The sequence below is a fragment of the Clinocottus analis genome, unplaced genomic scaffold (assembly GCF_023055335.1).
Source record: "Clinocottus analis isolate CAN_PGR_092001 unplaced genomic scaffold, fCliAna1.0.p SCAF_4, whole genome shotgun sequence".
Taxonomy (NCBI): domain Eukaryota; kingdom Metazoa; phylum Chordata; class Actinopteri; order Perciformes; family Cottidae; genus Clinocottus; species Clinocottus analis.
This window is the reverse complement of record NW_027176153.1, coordinates 10,122,940-10,142,493: the sequence shown is the minus strand read 5'-3', so window position 1 is coordinate 10,142,493 and position 19,554 is coordinate 10,122,940. Positions and strand designations below refer to the sequence as shown.

Sequence of the window (19,554 nt, the reverse complement as noted above, 5' to 3'; positions counted from 1 at the left end):
GTAAGAATGCCTTTATCATTTATTTATTGTTGCAAACTTTACTTCCTGTCTGCTTCCATGTGAACTAATTGCATGTTTTATACATGGTCACGTGTATAAAAGGTTATTTTTTTTCCCCCAGAATAAATACAAAAATATTTACTGTTTATTTCTGGCATGATATAAGTGGGAAAAATCACGATACATCATGCAGGTATGAAAAACTGCACACTGTGCGTATGTATAGTGTGTGTTATTCTTCAATAACGGCACCTCATTGCGGGTGATCCCTCACATGAGGCATTGGTGGAAACTTTTGCAATGTAATATGCTGCGGCTATAAACCATTATGTAGGCGCCTACATTTAAATACATAATACACATGAGCTTCATACAAAGTGTTACCCAGTTTCATTTTAGTCTCCACAAGAAAACTTTGTTCTTTTTTTTATTGTTCCAGTTTTCCTCAGATACGGTTGCTGTGTCCCTGTTTGGGAAATGATTGACCTGTCGTACAGTAGTTTTCAAGCAAAGCGTCTTCTAAAAGAGACTGTGTGAAATAAAAATATAAAATATTTACATATAGACCACAAAAAGCATTTACAGCCCCAATTTAAGGACAATCCCTCAGCTCTGGGCCCTCGATAGTCCCTCATGCACCAGAGAGTCTGCGGCTTTGTGCTAGAACTGGCAGAACTAAGTTTGATTATATATGCTAGTATAAATTCTCACTGACTGTCAGGTGTTGACATTTTCTTAAATCACTTTGCCAGTAAAGGTCTGGATATTTGTAGTTTCTTTTCTTAGATTTTGCTCAAATCCAGATTGACTCTGCCTCGGCCTCGTTGTGTGCGACTGCAGCAGCAGTTCCTGCATTGACAGTCACTCAAAGGGGCAATTTATTTACGGTGAGCACAAACCAAAGAAGCGCTAAAAGAAGGCAGCATGAAATCAAAGGTATGGGATCAGGTGGCAATTGGTAATTTCTCACTCACAGACTACTGTTGACCTGAAAAAACACTCACGCACACACACCAAATACACACTCCGTAGCTCCCAGGAGCAAACACTCTCTTTATATCCTCAAATGCAAACATTTAGATGGAGATGTACAGGACCTTTTAGTACAAAGAAATGAAGAAAGAAAACAGGGTGTCGACACATTAACAGGAACACCTGTGCAAATATATTGTAATTGACCTGCAACAAACACTTGCTTTGTGAATTTCTTTTGGCTTTGGGTTGAGGGTACCTTATTACATTGTGGTATTTGGATTGAGTTTTATTTTCTTTCTGTATTTTTGTATTATCTTGCTGGTGTTCATGTTAATTTGTCCACCTCTTCTCAGAAGAACGCCTCTTGTGCTTCTTCTTTGCTTTACCTCTGCTTGAAATGAAACTCACAGAACATAAAATACATTAATTGAATATATATATATATGTATATATACATCATTTCAAATATATCAAGCATCTGAAATCAGCAAATAGCACGTCCAGCTGGCCAAAACATTTCATATCAAAATATAGTCAATTTGGACAAGGATTCTGAATACATTTAATCACTCATTGAATTGATTTTAATTACAGAATTTAACTTATGCGACACATTGCAGATTTGTCTCCCCCCGCCCCCTCACCCACCCTCCACACTCCCACCCCCCAGTATAAATATCTCTATGTACTAAATGAAAGACACGAAAGAAAAGAAAAGTCCATCCCACGATTCACCCGTCACGATTCCAATGAGATCCAACATCGGTAAAATCACAAACGCTTCTCTTGCTAGATGGTGAGCTCTGGTCTGAGCATGTCCCAAAAATATACAAGAGTATGAATGATGCATTGGATATGAATTATTTCACAGTGTATCTCTGGATGGTCACACTCGCACACAGGCACACAAGCCTACACACACACACACACACACACATTCCCACGTGGTGAGAGGCAAAAACACGCGCGCACAAACAAACAGACCATTAACATGAGCCAGGTGTCGACATCTGCTTAATGCTCCCGGTGGTGTATACAAGATGTGTGAGGTTCATTGACGAAAACTACTCTTCTAGTCTATGTTGGCACCACATAAAAAAACATAAGTTATAACCTAAGACGCTCAAAATGTCCACGTTTCGCCATCGTGACCTTCAGTCATTAAGTCCCCTTATCTCTGCCGTCTCCTCTGGGCCGCTCCAAGAGACGTGTCATGCTTGCTCACAACCTTCCCTCCCGTGTTTATATCTGCAGAGGTGTAAAGTTTCACCCATCAGCCAAATGAGAGAAAGAATCCAATGGACAATACGGCCTGGCTCAACCTCTGCAGAGTCATTACTCTTCAGCAGTAAGCTGTCGTTAAAGAAACTTGGCTGGAATACAACACCGGACGGCTTCATAGCAGGGATAGTAAAGAAAATGAACGGGATCGACTTCTGAAAGACCTTCTGACAAGTCTAAATCAAGCCACAAAGGTACAAAAAATCTTCAAGGAGCCGTCCCCTGCAGAGCCGATGTTGGATAACAAGGACAAAAATAAAAGGTAAGGTACTTCAATGAATATTCCACTGCCTCGTTGATAAATGTTCCTCACAGGGATTTGGTTCTGTGATGTGTCCACAAATTTGGCTGCGGTTAAGATTCAATGGAGTATGGAGTACCATGCTGCTCACTTTAGACTTCTCAGAGTTCTCAGAAGTGTGTGCCGAGGGTCTTTCACTGTGGGGATTGGAGAAGCTCCGGATTATCGCTATTTATGTATTTTAGTATTGAAGGTTAAACCTGGTGTTAAGTTTGGGAATCTCGTTGGTGAATGGACACAATGTTCTGGTGTAGAGATTGGTCTCAGTTCCTTTTGTAGCATGGACGTCAATGGACCTGTGGAGGAACGGAGAAAGAAGATAGTTTAGAAACCCTGAGGATTTCACGACCCATTTTGGGAGACAGTGGCATTGATTGCCTACTAATGCGTCTTTTTTTGTGTCACATTCCTGCCAAAAAAGAGCCTCCTCATTTGTTTTTAATCAAAAATAAATTATGTTTAATGAATCACAAACCACAGATTGAGACAGTTTAAAGCTGTTGAGGATATTATTCTTTTTTTTTTACCCTCACTGTGCAAAGCAAGAAATGAGCAAAACAACACAGAAATAATCAGACCAGCACCCTCCTGTATTTCCAATTTCCATCTGAGCCAGCTCCAACAAAACTCTTTACAGACAACATCTGAGCCAATTAAGAACGAAATGAGATCCCCAAATTAAGGTTTTGTCCTTCTCTGCTTATGCGCTGTCAGATATCATAAAACAGGGGTCTGAAAGATAATTTATACATTTGATATAATTGATAATAATAATGAACATGTCTGACAAAATGTCATTCTCTAAGATATATAAAACTTGACATTTTGATTCTTTAAAGGGATTGGTCCGTGAGTGCATGTGCTAATACATTCCTCTCCACATGGAATACATTTCACCTCCGATGAAATTCTGTAGCTAATGACTTAATTTAGCCAATCATTTGATCAAGAAAGCCATTTGAATGATAATAGAACTCTGCCATGAATATGTTATATGGATAAATCCATAAATGTTAATACATAAATGATTCACGGTGGCAGTGGACAATTGTGACACCCAAGACCGCCCAAATAAATCATTCAGACACTTAAATATGAGTTGGCAAATCCACACAGAATTGCACAAATTCCCAGGGCTGGCAAATAAATATTTATGACGCCCCCAATTCCCCTTTTCTCCCTGTCCTCGGTAATTGTGCGTGATTCATTTTGTTTTCTCTGTGGAAGAGGGGATATCAATCTTAGAATATTGGCTCGGAGACGTAAGGCATGCAGATTCAAAATGCCTTTTTTTTTTGCAGAATACAAAAGCTTCGCAGATACTCGGTCAATGTTTCTGCGAGGGGAATTTAGTTTTAATCTTTAAATGTTCGTGGGCTTTTTTTTTGAAGGGAAAAGAAGAACGTTTGTGGAAGTCAAGTTAACCAAGGCTAGCCTGCTCCTGACTCCAGCTCGATATCGAATTTGACAAGAATCTGTCAGCGTGGCATTTAGAAAGGGATTTTTCTAAAATGTAGCTTTTTCCTTCAGTTATTGCTTTTGTCAAGAACATCCTACCAATCATACCAGTTCTCTACCTTTGTCCTAGACGAGAGCCTGGACAGATGAAGTAGCCTCTCCCTTTGATGTATCCACAGTGGGGCTTTTTAGTTTCCATTCCAAAACTTCCAAAAACTTCCTTTGATTTCCCTTTTCTGTTGCACCATCAAAGTGAATGCACGCTGAGAAATGAGCGATTGTGTCTTCTCCAAGTCCTGGATGATCTTTATTTTAGCTCAGGGGGTGAGAGCAGTACTGAAAAGTTCATGACGAATACACACAAATGGCTAATTCATAAGTGTGATCTGAAGTGAACTCCTTAACAACTTGGAATAAAGCAATCCTGCTGTTGCTCTTACGAGTTATTATTGATGCTTGCTCAATGGTACAACAATCAAAATGTCTTCGGTTGCTCGTATGTCGAAGTTAACTGAAGCAGGGTTACACACTCAGCATGCAAATTTGAATGAAGTACATCATCGAATAAACTCACATACTTGCTGTTGTCTCTGCATCCTACGACGGTTCCTTGGGTAAAGGCTGAAAAAGAAAAGTAGAAGGTCAGAGGTTGGCTTTCACTAAGACTTTAATCAACTTTCCCTTTGCATATTTGCCGCGGACGCAGAGCAGCATATGTCCATTTAAAAGCACAGATGGCGTGTCTTCCAATTATATCTAAGACGAGACGATGGAAGCTGAAGGTTATTTTGTTCTCTCCCAGTTTTTATGACCTCTGAGGACGGCGTTTCTCTCCTCGACCAGAAAATACGAGCGAGTAATGGCCACCTCATCATCAGCGTTAACGACCGAGAGACCTTTCCTTCCTCCCATCAACGGCATCACACAGATAGATTTTTTTTTTATCACATTTGCTGTAGGGTACGGTGATAAACAGTGCTCCACTTTTGTTTCTCCGTGAACAACCACGTCTTGCCTCCTCCATTCATCTTTCGGAGAGAACATGAAAACATGCAGTTTTCCCCTTGACCGGAGGAAGAAAACAGCTCCTTAGCCTTCTTGGTATTGGTGAATGAGCCACTTTTGTGTAGATAATGACTCGGCTAATCATAATCAGGAAGCTAATGATCTGTTTAGCCAATCAGAGGAGCTAAGGCGAGACGCCTGTCTGGGCAGCGCATTGGCATTCCCAGCAGCTCCCCTCTCGGCTGTGCCAGGCTATCTGCGGCATGCGAGGTGGACTTGGTATTCTGCTGCCCGCCCCGGCCCGTCGGCCCGCGCTCGGTCGCTCTGTCTGTCCGACCGGCCCCGGCGCTGTCAAAGAAATTCAGTGCTCTGAAGAGGCGCTGATCCATCACACCTCTCCAGCAGCATGTCATCTAAATGCTAAGTACTTCCACTGCATCTTTAAATCAAAACAAGAAAAGAAATGAGCACGGGTGGGGGTGCGGGCGAGCGGGCAGTTGGAAGGGATAAAAGCTTATAAGGGCACAATAGAATCTGCCGAGCAAACCCTTTGCTTTTTGATTACATTCATTTTCGGGGGAGAGGAAATGTGGGAGAGGAGGAACTGGGCGAGAGGGAACGCGCATGAGGAGCCCAGAGACCTTGTTATCCCTTCAAATGAACACGGAGAAAAAAAAGAGGGAGAGTAGATATTGATATACCCGCCCCGAAGGTTCCACCAAAGAAAATAGTACGTTGTTTGGTTTCTCTCCAAAAACCATCATGAATGCACTGGAGCTGCTCCCACAATAGGATCCTGCTCGTGCTCTCGCTCTATCTCAGTCAGACTCAAAGCCATATCGATTGGAAGGATTCTTAAAGTCGGAGCAGAGTGCTGAGGCGGCGCAAGCGGCCGGCACTATTAACTGCTCCTACTAATTAAAAGGGTAACAAGGTGAGTTTGGCCCCACGAGTCGAGCTGTGCAGGAGCCGGAGACGGCTGCTTGCCTGCCTGCCACGCACACCGGTAAACAGTGCTCATCGCCTATGGTGTTCACAAGACAGGAATCCAACTACACCGAAGACAAATTCATCTCCCGCTGGCACGAGGGGTGAGCGAGATTCACAGATAAGGAGAGAGAGAGCGCCCGCACGAGAGGGAAAGCGGGGAGCACACAGCTAATAAGCACTTGGCTAATTGCTCATGTTGCGGTGAAATTGAAACATTTGGACCCTGTCTCGGAGCTCGGGGTGCCCCCCCCCCCGTTTCTTCACACTCGTAAACATCGAGCGACGTGTGCATGCGTGATAAAGTTTCACAGTTCAGAGGAGATTGGCACAAGTATTATAGGATTCAATTAACGTCCTTCCTTATCATCAATACAGCATATTTTAGGATCAAAGTATTTTAAAGATACAGTACGCCTCGCGTTACACAAATAGAAAAATCCCCAGCCTAGGCGGCACTGTGGCCCCCTTTTTCTTTTTTTTCTTTGGGGCTGGGAGGGAGAGACACTGCAGGTACAGCGCACAGTGTGTTAGCCCGGTGCTCGGTGGGACACAGAGCAGAGGCGTCATATTTGGTGGACACATCAAGCCACAAAATTCACACCAGCGGCCCACCGAGCCATTAAAGAGGCTAACCATCGCTGCAGCAACTACACAGCCTTCCCCAGGGCCTCTCCTAACAAGTGGACTCCTGCACAGGGTTTTTGTTGGTTTCATCAGCTGAAGACTCATAGAGGGCACCAGTCATTACCAGCCGCTGGTGTTATTAGACTAACAAGCGCCGCTACCGCCAACTGAAGCTCCTGAGTGGATGCCTCATGCCCAGATATGAGCCCGATGCACAAAAGCATCAGTGCAGCTGACGCGGAGCTATCTCAGAGGAACAAAAACAACATATTTCCTGTTCATTTTTTGGCAGGCAGCGACAGAAAAAGCCAATGATTATTGTCCAAAATTCAAATCCATTACTGATGTAAAAGTAGAAGTATAGTAATGTAAGAAAAGTCCAATTAAAGTCCATTAAAGGGGACAAAAACTAGGTATGAAAAAAAATTTGGGAACGTTTTGGCACTAAAAAGATGCATTCATTGATTTTCTTTTACTCTACGGGGCGGTTGACATGCTATCTAACCTATTAAAGTTGTAATTGCTAATGTGTGAGAAAACTGCTACTTTTATACACATAAAATAGTAGACGCAAAAACAACATTAGCGTTCATTTAGATTTGAGTTTCCGGCCACCTGGTGAACGCCAGTCCAATATTCACACTATTCGCTGTCCTTTAAGCTCTGTTTTGACAATCTTGAGGGAAATATGAAGCCGCTAGAGGAGCCCTTATACACACTAGCTAGTTGCTAACTTTGTGTGTGTGAAGTTGATTGCTGGGCAGCGTACTGAGAACGGCCGCCTGCTGATGGAAATGAGATTGATGAGAGCAGAATTCGCAGGGCTGTAAACCAAAATAGTTCACATTACATGAAGACATTTAGATTCATTGGTCATATAAAAAATATTTTACTTTAACAATAAATCATGTGTACTTTGTTCCAGGCCGACGTTGGTTTACACTCATTTATAAACAATATGAAAATCAATAAGAAGGCTCTTGAAACTGGCTCAAGGTACGAGATTGTTGCATTGAACGCCGACTGTACAGTTTTCTTGCCAATGGTACATATCGTTGCGCAATGAGTGCAGATTCATTTGAAAAGTCAGCAGTAAACTACCTTAAAACATTTTTTTTTTAAGATGCAGACTTGATGTTTATTGTGATGGATAACACAAATACAGCCAGTGTCAAGAGCCTGCATATTGATTTTCATACCAACAGAAATCAATGGAAAGCAAAAGGATACTTGGAATGAAAAGGGGGCGGGGGGCTCAAATTTGTAAAACACAACAGTGTTTTCAAAATGATGAACTGTAATATTAAGTCAATGTGATTTGTAGTAAAAAAAAAGGCCAAAACAAACCACGACGGTCAAATGTAGCTGGACGCACGTGAAGCGTGAACCACATTGTGATATTGTAGCTGGTGTAGGTTGTTACAAATAATGATAAACTCTGTCTATAATAATGCATCATACTTTATAAGTTGAGCATGTGTTTTGTTTATGAAATGAACTGCAAAGTAACAAGTAAATACAGCTGTTCAATAAATACTGTAACCATAAGAGAACATGAATGCCACGTGTGAAATTTGAGCGCAAGTATACAGTAGCATGAAAATCAAGACATATCTCAAAAATGATATTTCGCACATAATTATAGCAGAAGGTAGCGGCGCTAACCAATGAAACAGGATGTTGTTGGGCACGCTTGAACATGACCGGTCCACGGCGAGGCGTTCTGCACGGCACAGGCTACACCGTGAACCACCGTGTTGAAATGCGGCCTATGGCTCCGACAATTTCACACCAGACGAAGCTCTGGAGACGAGCATTGTGCAGACTAAAACTCACATGGCAGTTCAAAGCCCGGCGATGACAGAACTTCAAACAGGGGAGCTGTGTAAAGTGTGCTGAAATTGACAGCAGAAGGGACCATGTTCACTGGGTTTCAGACAAAGAGGAGGTGGGCACAGGGGGGGTGGATACGCCTGGCGAAGGCGAGCATAAAATAAATAAGTCTTTTATTAGATGATGACAGCAAAAGAGCGGGGGAAAAAACAACCCCAAAACAAGAAATGTGTTGTTTTATTTATGCCCTCCGAATGAACGCCAGAGGAGACATTAGATACTGTAAATGTAATCATGACACTTTCTGCTGAATGTATGTTCCATAACACAACACCTATGATAACACAAATGAATAAAAATAAAAAAAACGATGGGAGGATTCAGAACATCTCTATCAATCCAAGCTATTTCAATATATTTTCTGCATCAGTCCACAAGCTATCTCCACAAGACTGATGATCGTGCCACAGCATCCGACAAACAGATGAGCTGAAACCAAGGCAGTGCATTTTTCCTCTTCCGCTTGATAAATAGGAGAACCCTTTAATGAAAGCGAAATAAAGAGTATATTTGCTTATCGAGCGTAACCCCCGCGTACTCCGGTGCATGCGTGTTGTCTCAGCGTCAGTCATTTTATAAATGTACATCCGGAGGCGAAGCGGCCTGGCAACAATATGTTATCCCCGAGGATCCAGAGGGAGGCTGTCAGATACAATATGACAGGAGCACCATCAGTTCACGAACACCAATGTGAGTGAAAGCCTGGAGGTGAGCCAGGAAGACACAATATAAACGCTGGCTTCTTTTTCTTTCTTTTTTTTCTGATGCATGTATCAAAGAACGCATGGTAGAGAAGTCATAAGATTAGGAATACATTAAAAACTACTCGTCTCAGATTTGCTTCTCTCTCTCTCTCTCTCTCTGTTGGCAGGTACTGCTGCAAAAAAAGATAAATAAGAAAACTTCTTTCAACACAACACTGCTGAAATATATTCTATTGTTTGTGCACGGTTAGAATTTACTTTTTTAATCATTTCAGGATCAAATGAGACCAAAAGCCAGCACTGTATTGGTGGACACTTTGCATAGCATGCATATCTAATATTTGAAAATACTCTGGCCTAGTTTCTCCAATTAATTTGGAAGATGCAAACATTTCTTTCATTTCCAGTTCGGATTTCCTGGCTAATATTTCTCCACTGTGTTGGAGACAAGACCACTGATAACACATGCTTTCACCCGGGGCCCAATTCTTCTGTCTGCATCCTGCAGAGCCTGCACGAGTTACTATTCAAGAAGCAACCTACTTATTATGCATTTTATTTAGTCTTAATAAATGCTGCTGGTCACGGCGCGACATCGCCTGATGAAAGAGATTTTGTTTTTCTTTTCCACCTTTATCGAGACACGGCATCTCACCGAGGATACACATCTGTTTGCAAGAGGTGCGGAAGGCAGCAGCTCTGTGACAAATACAAGAGCCGTATCGCAGCATAATATACTCAAAGCGTAAAAGATAGGAGTTAAGTCACATCGGGGGTTAATGTAAAATAGGCTGGAAGCCAAAAGGTTATTAAAGGGCCGCTTGAAAAATATCGTGATTTCACAATGTCAGAGGGGTGAAGTTGTAGATAAAGGTAGATCTAAGAGAAGGTAGTGATGAGGTCACAGTCACTAATAGAGGAATGTGGCGGCGTTCTGGCTTTTCAGCTGAACTTGTTTCTCTTCGGAAATCGTTTTATTCAGTAGCGACTGCAGGATTCTCTCTTTTCGTTAGCACAGAGCCAACAGTGGTCACAGGTTGTTTCAAGCGCTGATTAGTGGTTTTAAACAAAGACAGAGCCGCCTTTAAGATAATGCATAAGACGAGTAAAAAAAAACAACCTCTGTTTCTGGCTGACTAATGCTGACTAATACTGTGTTCTGTCTAGACTGCTTGTGTTACATCAGCAGCACGAAAGCAATAAAGAGGAAAAAGCAGGAATTCAAGCACGTAGCCTCAGTAAAAAGAAGTCCCAAAATTAATTATTGTGGGTGTTTTACTGTATGTATGTATGTATGTATGTATGTATGTATGTATGTAAGTATATAAAATCAAAATGGAAGTCAAAATTTGGCCTTTAGGGACAATACTCATCAGTAGGATGAAGTCATTGTGGGTTCGTCTTTTGTGTCCGTATTGTGCAGTGTGTATTTTCACCTGTTTGTTTTTCAGTTTTAAATACCTCCTCACTAATGTAAGGTCAATGCCATTTATTTCAAGGGAATTGGGGAGAAAAAGCGTTAGAGCAGTTGGAGGAAACAATGAGTAAAATGACATCAGCCCGACGTTAGATTTAGTTAGAGATAGATGGCACGCTGCGAGACATTTTAAACCTTATTGCTTTTTTTATTCTTACTCGAGCAACACATCCTCCTCCCATCCTTTCCACTAATGATCCCCAGTCAACAGGAAATCTGTCATCTCCACTCTCCAACGTCAACCTCGACTAATCAACAATTCATATCCAGGAGCCGCACACAAACAGTTGCTGACAGAGCCGGCGGGTGCGCTGCGTTGCCTTTGAGAAGCGAGCTCATTAGAAGTCTGTCTCTGGTCAGATGCGTTGCCAGCTAAGCAGTGACCATGGCGACACATCACTTGGCTGCGTGGTTGCTTTTGGTCGTCCACATTGAAGCCTTTATAACCGAGGTGCTGGCAAGTGTTACATAATGGCACCGTGGAACTTTCTCACCTCTTTCACAAGAGGTGACGAACATTTGGTATTTCCACTGTGTTTTTTGCTCATCTGCATCACGTTTGTAACATTCTCCGTTTCGCCCCAGGTACACCTTTGGCTTCTTTTTTTTTCCCCCTTGTACAAATCAAGATTTTGAGCCACATGCTCTCCTTTTCAGAGGTCCTGCAGAGCTAACTGGTTATTAGGTCTTCATGTTTTCAGCAGCACTGGCAGGACTACACACACACTCTGTAGCTTTTCGCCCTGACTGACGCTGGAACAAAGAGCACATAGCTGGAGGAAGGACACACACACACACACACACACATGATGCAAGCGTCTTTGACCTACTGGGTTGTGCTATGTGTGTGTGTGTGTGTGTGTGTGTACACACACACTGGAGCTGAGCAAGTGGCATTTGTTGTGTGGGTGTGGAGGAAGATTTTTCGGTTTTGCAGCCACTGTCGAGTATTGCTCGAGCGCCGGAGTACAGATGAAAACCGCAGTCTGGATATGATCAAATCAGGGTTTCAAGAGCTTGCGACTCATAATTCAAGCTCCCTCTAGCCCGTAGCATAATATTTTTGGAGAATAATCTGCCGCTGCCCTGTGCTGAAGAAGCATTCCTATGAGTAGTTTCAATTTCACCCCGTCACTTGATTAGCAAAGGCGGATGATAGGACTCGGTAGAGCTCTTGACAGAGCTCTCACCAAGCAAAGGGAGCACGTGATGCAATCTCGCGACGCTGCTGCTCGCCTGAAAGGACGGGAGAAAAATGTAACTGTCCTGAATTTAACCGTCCTGCACGTCTGTCTTGCCAATTTTCCAAATGCCGGACAATTACGTGCCCCGCATGCGGTCGCACAGGCACACCCAACTGTGCTGGTGTGTAACCTAACTGTTCACCCCCGCCACACCCCACCAAGTGTATGAAAACCAACCTCATCACACCCCGCCTCGAAATTACGCTTTCCACCTCGGAGAATATGATATGTAGGCCTTTCAGCGGCTCGCTAGTGAAGACAAATTGCCAGCTTGTTTGGGGGGGCCTCCAGAGAGTGATTCATATTAATGGCGAGCTGGCAGTAGCGAGCAGGCTGCATATGCAAACTCCATTAGCAGGTTAGGCTGGAGTGTGTGACCTGGCAGTGCCACCGTGCGCTGCACACACAGGAGGGCGGGCTGTGTTTCGAAGGAGATGCAGGCGTCGACGGTGTGTGTCGCGCAGTTAGACTGATATATTACTTCATTAATATATGAGCTTGATGTTTCTATTAAGACATTTAATGTAATTGTGTATTCTAATTCATCATAGACTGAGTTAGTGGTACACATGCAAAGCCTTTAAATGGAAGTGCCTGATAACTGTCTTCCACGCAATTGATTTTATTTTGTTCGTTCCGTGGCGTTTTAGAGGTCATTATCATTAGCATTAAATTGTTCTAATAAACTGTTCTAATGAGCCATTTAACACCATCCACCTAAATTAAAACAATGAACATCTTTTATGATTGGAACTTTTCATAGTTTAGAACTTTTCAAGGATTTAATAAGCCACCCTTTTTGGAAAAACAAAGCTAATAGTAATCAAGTTTTTTTTTTTTAAAAGTGACAAGCCCCTCTCACAACAAGTGTTGTGTTGGATGAACTAAACAACTCAGAGGATTTTCTTGCAGCAGGTTGGCCTTCAAATGTTACATTTTTCATGAAGGGGATCTCAAAGAAAGGCCACATGGTTGTTTAAATCAGAAAGGTTTTATCCCATTGGGAGCATGACTGTGCTTTATCAAAATCATGGAAATTGTACCGCAAGACTCCTGGTGTGCAAGGTTTTCTGAGCCCAAGGGTAGCTCGTAGAGTCTTCGAAATGCAGCAAGTTTTATATCTGAGGAGAATAAGTGTGCTCAATAAATCTCATGGCAGCTGCCTTTTAGATCTTAATGTCTCTAATGTCTCCATTCGGACTGATAGTGGCGGCAGAGGACTCACTATAGCACTCTGGTCAACCAACTCCAACCGAGTCAAGATACCGTAGAAACTGATGCAAACACATTGAATGAAACAAAAGCATGCTATCTGGATGTTTACGGATGGCAACAGAGATGGTTCCCTGGAGGAAGATACATATTTATGTTTCTGATCACTTGGTGCAGGATGTTGAGTAATGGACAAGGACATCTTCTCATCTCTTTCCCCATCGTAAATAACCGGTTGTCTGAAAATTGGCGATTTGATCAAAACTGCTATTGGCTTGCTCTATATTCATTACATTGTCATTTTCTCAAGTAAACTTTCCCATATTTCATGACAACGATCTAAACGTATGAACGTCCAGCCCACTCTGATACCAAGTTGTCAAAAACGGCAGCTTGGTGGGTGGTCAAGTGACACCGTGTGAAGAGCGATACAATTTGAAAGCTGGGGTGGATGGACGGGTAAACAAAACACGAGACTTTCACCCAGAAAACCAGTGTTCATGTCCCATGAGAGACCAACGTTGATTTTAAATCTAAGTTACAGTAAGTTACTCGACTAACGTTGCATTCAATAGCCTAATTACCTACATACTGTGACAAACGTAATCTAGTTCAGTGTAAAAACAGTGTGAGCATGTCGCGAGTGGAGATCGACTCGTCCAAAACGGACGCGAGATGGGATCGTAGAAAGTCAAAATTTGAAGCGAAGGGTCGCCGAAACGAGAAAATGAATGTGTTGGAGCGCCACGGAGCTTCGCGAAGCTGACGTTACCGCCAGGAAATTTGACGTCAATCTTTTCAATGTGTCACAATCATTTAATCAACATTTCATGTCCTCTGCTGCTTATCTCAATGTCAGGTTGTAGCTACAGGTTGTGAGCAGTAATTAGGCTGCCACACACAACTGAAGTGTTTCTCTCAGCGCTCAGAATACAAATCTAAATTGGATCTTTAAGTCATTTTAAACTTTGGTTACCTTACAATAGTTGAAAGCTGAACTTAAATAGATTCGATGAGCGAATGCATAAACTGGATGAAGATTGGATAAGATGCTATCCAACCTGTTATTTAACAGATATCAGCGGCATGACGTATATGTTTTATTAGATTCATGCATTCGCCCACCGTCGGCTACATTTGTCACTTTATTCCAGTGGCTAACTGCACCGACGTCGAGCCTCCGCACCACAGCACTTACATGTGCAGCCATTATCAGCTTTCAGAAACCCACGCTGTCCCACTGAGTGCTCCCATGTAATGTGATTACGAACATGTGAAGACAGGTTCTCTCGCAATTACAACTCGCTCTCCGCGCTCAAGATACTTGCTCAGAGATGTAGCCAGACAGAGCTTGGCCAGTGGCCGAGCGCCAGCCTGGCCCTCCATCCCCCCTCTGTCTCTTCTCCAGCCTGATCAATCCTCCTTATAGATTTCTCATTTTCATTTATCTTCCAGGATGCGCTTTCCTCCCATTTCAGCTCTCACAACAAATACCTCTGGATACCTTCCTCTCTTCTGCTGCCAAAGCCTCTCTATGCCTGCCCCTTCCGACCGAAAAAAAGAAGAAGAAAAAAAAAACAGCAGCATCACTTGTGATTAACTTCTGCAGTAAAAAATCTCCTCGGCAACAACTTATTCTGAATATGCAGTGGAACACGAAAATCTACATTTCTTTTTTGGAGGGGTATTTTTGTAAATGTATGTACAAAAAGCAAAACACTAACCTAAGTGTGCTGTCAGGTTAGATTACTGCACGATGGGAATGCGTGCATGAAATGTGACGCAGCTGCCCAGGGCTGCTGGACGGAGGATGAGGCGAAGGAGCGGGAGAGATAAAGACACAGCAAGTGAGGGAGATAAAGGAAAGCGAGAGGGAAAATCAAGCGATCCAGTCACAGGTTGACCTTCGGCCCTGTGTACCTGACGATGAGGACAGCAGTCTCTCCTGCTCTCTATCCATCCTGTCATCTCTTGTTTTGTTGTGTTGTCTCCCCACACACTCCCATGGCTTTCAAACATTCCTATTGATTCTTCCTTTGTAAAGGCACCAAAAAAAAAGTAAAAGATCAAGTGAACCCTCGGTCAGATTGCTCGGGTGTGCAGGCTTTGTGCATCCTCAATCGGAGGAGAGTTGATCACGGAGCAAAGCCTCAGTCAGCACTGCGGCATTGGCAGCTCTGAGGCATTGGATGCATGTTGCACTGTGAGCCAGCCTACAGAGGACCAGATGACACCATATTGGAAGCTTTAAAAATGTAACATGTTTTGTGTTCATATAAATGTCTCGTAAAGGTCAGGGAGAGGTCATGTACTGTACACTGATGCCTTCAATGTCTCTTGTTTGAGCGGCAGCTCCCAATCATTTTAAATGATCGTGTGTGTACAGATTGTCTGAGGGAAATTTGTGATTTCTGATTTTGGGGCGATACAAAATGAATGGAATTTAATTTGAATTTAATGTTACGTTTGGTAGATCCTAAAATGGTGAGCATTCCTTATAAGATACTAGTGTATTTACGCTGGTCTTAGAGGAAAAGATAGTGATAAAACAAATGATGGAGTTTTGTTTTGACTGGAAGTTTGGTTTGCATTTCTTCCCGTGCTAATGAGGTGTTGGCAGTGCAGAGCTAATCTAGCATCTTTTATCCATCTTCTTTTATATATCCTTTACATGTTGCAGCAGCGCAAAAAGAACAGAGCAGTGTCAGAGGTGGGCTTAAGACGATGAGGAAACAACCTGTTCAAAACACTCTGTAGTTGGGTTTGTGCTCCTCAGAGGTTTGTTTTTTTTATTTGTTCCAATTGCATTTGTTCCACAATGAATCATTTGAATTATAATAAGTGATTTCAAGTCACAGAAAGCTGTTTAGCATCTGTTTTCTACACAAAGCGGCTGAGTATTGACACAGTCTTTGAAACCTTGGAGCCGAGAGCTGGCTCTAGCCCTGCCCTCACTTATCACACACAGTTTTGCATTGCCAAAGCTGGAAAAAAAAAATGCCGGCATGATGCTGTTAAGTGCACAGGGCGTATGTATGTATGTATATATATATATACCAATTTCATGTCATGTAAATTACCGTGACGGTCTTGATGCGACCGCTGCCCCTGGTGCAGGTCCAGCCGGAGCGGTTGAACAGGTAGCTGCAGACCTCCCCCTCCAGGCAGGGAGCCATCTCGCACCACTGACGACTCCGCACGATCCGCGCTGAGAGGGCGAAAGAGGCACGTTAGACTCGCACACCCGCGGAGAGAGACTTCAAGTTGTCAACGTTTTCTCTTTTATGCTCGCCAAGACAGCAAAGCATCTTCATACGCTGATGTGTCGACACAAGCCTGTCGTATTTTAATTAGGTTCTCGTTGAACCACCATGTCTGGATCGCCTGTGGTAGTAACCTTTACAGACCAGCTGGCGGCCCATAAATTACTCTTCTGTTAATGCTAGCTCTCACTGCGCCTGCACAGTCACATTGTTTCTTCCTTTTGACATTTTGTTACACTTAATATTCCTCCTGAAAGCTTTTTGTGGGTAATTTGAGGTAAAGGGTTCTCGTGTTGAAAGTAATTGAAGCATTTGAAAGCATAACAATGTTGGATTTATTTTCCTGAAGTGACGGTGAGCAATTCGTTCTCCGCCTTGCACTCAACGAACAACACAGCGGGTAGTTGTGTACCTGTGCAATCTTCAAGTGGTTTAATGCTGCCAGTCTCTGAAGCCAATGCACAGCGTAGAGCAGTGGTTCTCAAAAGGGGGTACTTGATTAAATAAGTATATTAAATTAGCATAAATACAAAAATCCTTTAAAAATAAGTATTTATTAAATTTGAAATAATATAATAACATATATATATACTCTGTGTGGAGAGTCATTGTTTTACAATGATGGCTGAAAAAGCCCGACAGCCACCTTATCCAACACGTTTAGAAGAAGCTCCCTACAAGTGAACAAGGAAAACGATGAACGTTTGCAACAGAAGAGCAGTGCTGTATTTGGGACTGCTCGCACGTGTTTTCCAATCGTCATTCCTTTTTGCCTTGTAAATTAAAAAAAAGTAATTGTATTTTCTGACAAACAATAAAGAGTTAAAGTTTCCTGTTGTAAATAAGAATGAATACACCAAATGATATTTAACACTATAAGGTGTTACATACAAGAAGGAAAATGTCATTAGGGAGAAATCAGCTGGAGATGTTATCCTGGATACGATATCAACGTGTCACCCGTCATACCTTATTTTCTGCTCATTCACATGCACAAATCATTAGAGCATTTACACGATGCCGATTAGAGAGGTGCATCACAGCGTAAGGAGGGCAAGAAAACAGCAACAGGCTTCCAGGTTACTTAAAAGTTCTTTGTGTGCTTCAGACATCGTGGCTGTCGGAGTGAGAGCCGCTGATGCTCTCCTTCTCCCTCTGCAGTCTGTCCGCATGACATTGAATTAGCATTCGCCTGTAGTCGATGCTGATAAGCTCTGATTGTTCTTTACACAGTGTGCTAAAGCAACACCAAAAGGTTATCGGCTCTCTGCGGACCTGGCCAAGGCCGCCACTCCTGCCCTCCCCCCCCCCCTCCGTGGTCTCCCCTGGGGCAGCACATTGTGCAACGAGGTAACACGGTCGCCAAATTGAAAGAGAGGAACCGCGATTCGTTGAATGTCCACTGAAGAGCCGAGGGAGGCTCTTCAGTGACTGAGGAGGAGGAGGTGCAGAAAGGCAGGCCTCGTGACATTTTGCTGTGAGGTATTCCTGAGCTGGGCCTTGTTAACAGTCCGAAATTGCTCTTTGGGGTGTCATACCCCGACTGCTGCTCGGCAATAAAGATCTGTCATCTTGTAATATTTATTAAGCCACCCTTCATGTATGTAACCACACACATATACACACACACACACACAAACAATTACTACTCTGTAGATACAAAGCCATTTTCTCAGCAAATAACAGATATTGTTGACACAATCGGGAGAGGAGCTGTGTTTTTCGCCCTCGCTGTGCAGTCAGACAGCAGCGGAGCAAAACAATCCAGAAACCTGTCATCCCATTGCACCAAGCAAGCTGATGTAAATGTTGAAAAACTGAGACAAAATGGTCAATTCGGCATCACCCCGAGCAGAGGTTCCTCGACGAGCAGGGGGAGAAAATCTAAAGTGACCTTCCTCTTGACACAGCAACACGCCGTGGCCCAAATTTTTTATTTTCACAGCCATCCGCCAGGCGCAACAAAGCGTTGATTTATCAGACAGTTGCAGATGTAGTTTTGAGTACATTCCAGGGGCACAGAATAAAAAAGCTGAGCTGGCAAAGTGGCGGGGGGGAGTGCTGACTAACCGTGGAGTGCATCAGCCCAGCCAGCAAGAGGCTGGCTAAAATAAATGTTGCTTTTTTTTTTCAGCTGCTTGCAACAGTATCCAGGCCCTCGGTGGCTCGCCCTTGTTACTTTTTCAATGCCATCCATGACAGTCTGACTTGATCTATGATGACTTGATGAATTTCCCCCCATGCCGTAAAGCGCGCAGCGTCCCGTTACAGCGTTGGTTGGGATTAGAGCGTCGCCGTGACATCTTCATCAACAGCGACATCGCGCAAAAACACAAGCAGCTGCAAAAACGGCGACGCTGCAGTTTAGCTTTCGGCCTGTCTCTATCCATCAAACCTATCTGTCCAATATGCTGGCACGCGAGATTGTGGGAGCATTTAAAAAGCTTATATGGTACAACCACCCACACACGCGCATCAACAGTATCCCGAGCAGACTTTAAGCCTCGGAGCGGAAGCTGCTTGAAAAATATCTGTCTGCCGCTATTTTTCCATCTAACAGTATCTGTAACATGCTGCTATTATGCAAACGGCTGAGAAGCATTTTGCTTTCAATAGGAGTCTGTTTGGACATGATTTTAGGGCCTGTTTGCGACGGTGGCACAGTGCAGCGGCAGAGGTGGACCAGCTGGCTGCGGTGGTTGGAAGGGGGAGTCTGTCTGGTTTGACACCTGGGTGGCCCGTCCTGTCGGAGTCCCACCCAGGGGCCGTGGTCGTCGGGCCAGGATCGTCAGCTGCCAGGGTCCCTGCTGGGCTACGGTTTCTGGACCTCCATCTAGATCACACATAAGACCATCTGTCTCCTCAGTGCACAGTGCCAAGCCCTTCCCTGCGCAGCACAACACAGCACTGCCAGACGAGACTCAGAGCAGGGCAGTGAGGCACAACAGTGAGTCCTAGACCAGACGCACTGTTAGTCTGATGTAATTCTGCCTCTGCAGAAGTAAAAAATAACATCAAATTTTTACGAAAGCCACAGGCAGCTCATGTAAAATGCATTCAGATGAGGTTCAACAAACAAAAAGAGACAGTTTCGGAGACGTAAGAAAGATATGAAGAATATGTTCAT

General features: G+C 43.4%; 1 protein-coding gene across 2 annotated transcripts in view; it reads right to left on the bottom strand.

Moving 5' to 3' along the window:
* Window positions 1–1,640: 1,640 nt before the first annotated feature.
* Window positions 1,641–19,554, bottom strand: part of tafa5l (TAFA chemokine like family member 5, like) — a 38,051-nt gene continuing 20,137 nt past the window's right edge. Inside the window, exons 3-5 of one of the 2 annotated variants that reach the window (XM_068598653.1) lie at window positions 16,245–16,372; window positions 4,590–4,636; window positions 1,641–2,853 (exon numbers count right to left, since the gene is read on the bottom strand). In XM_068598653.1, the coding sequence (XP_068454754.1) occupies window positions 4,613–4,636; window positions 16,245–16,372 (152 nt within the window). In that variant the 3' untranslated portion in view covers window positions 1,641–2,853; window positions 4,590–4,612. The remainder of the gene's footprint in view (window positions 2,854–4,589; window positions 4,637–16,244; window positions 16,373–19,554) is intronic. The other variant, XM_068598652.1, reaches the window with a different exon arrangement.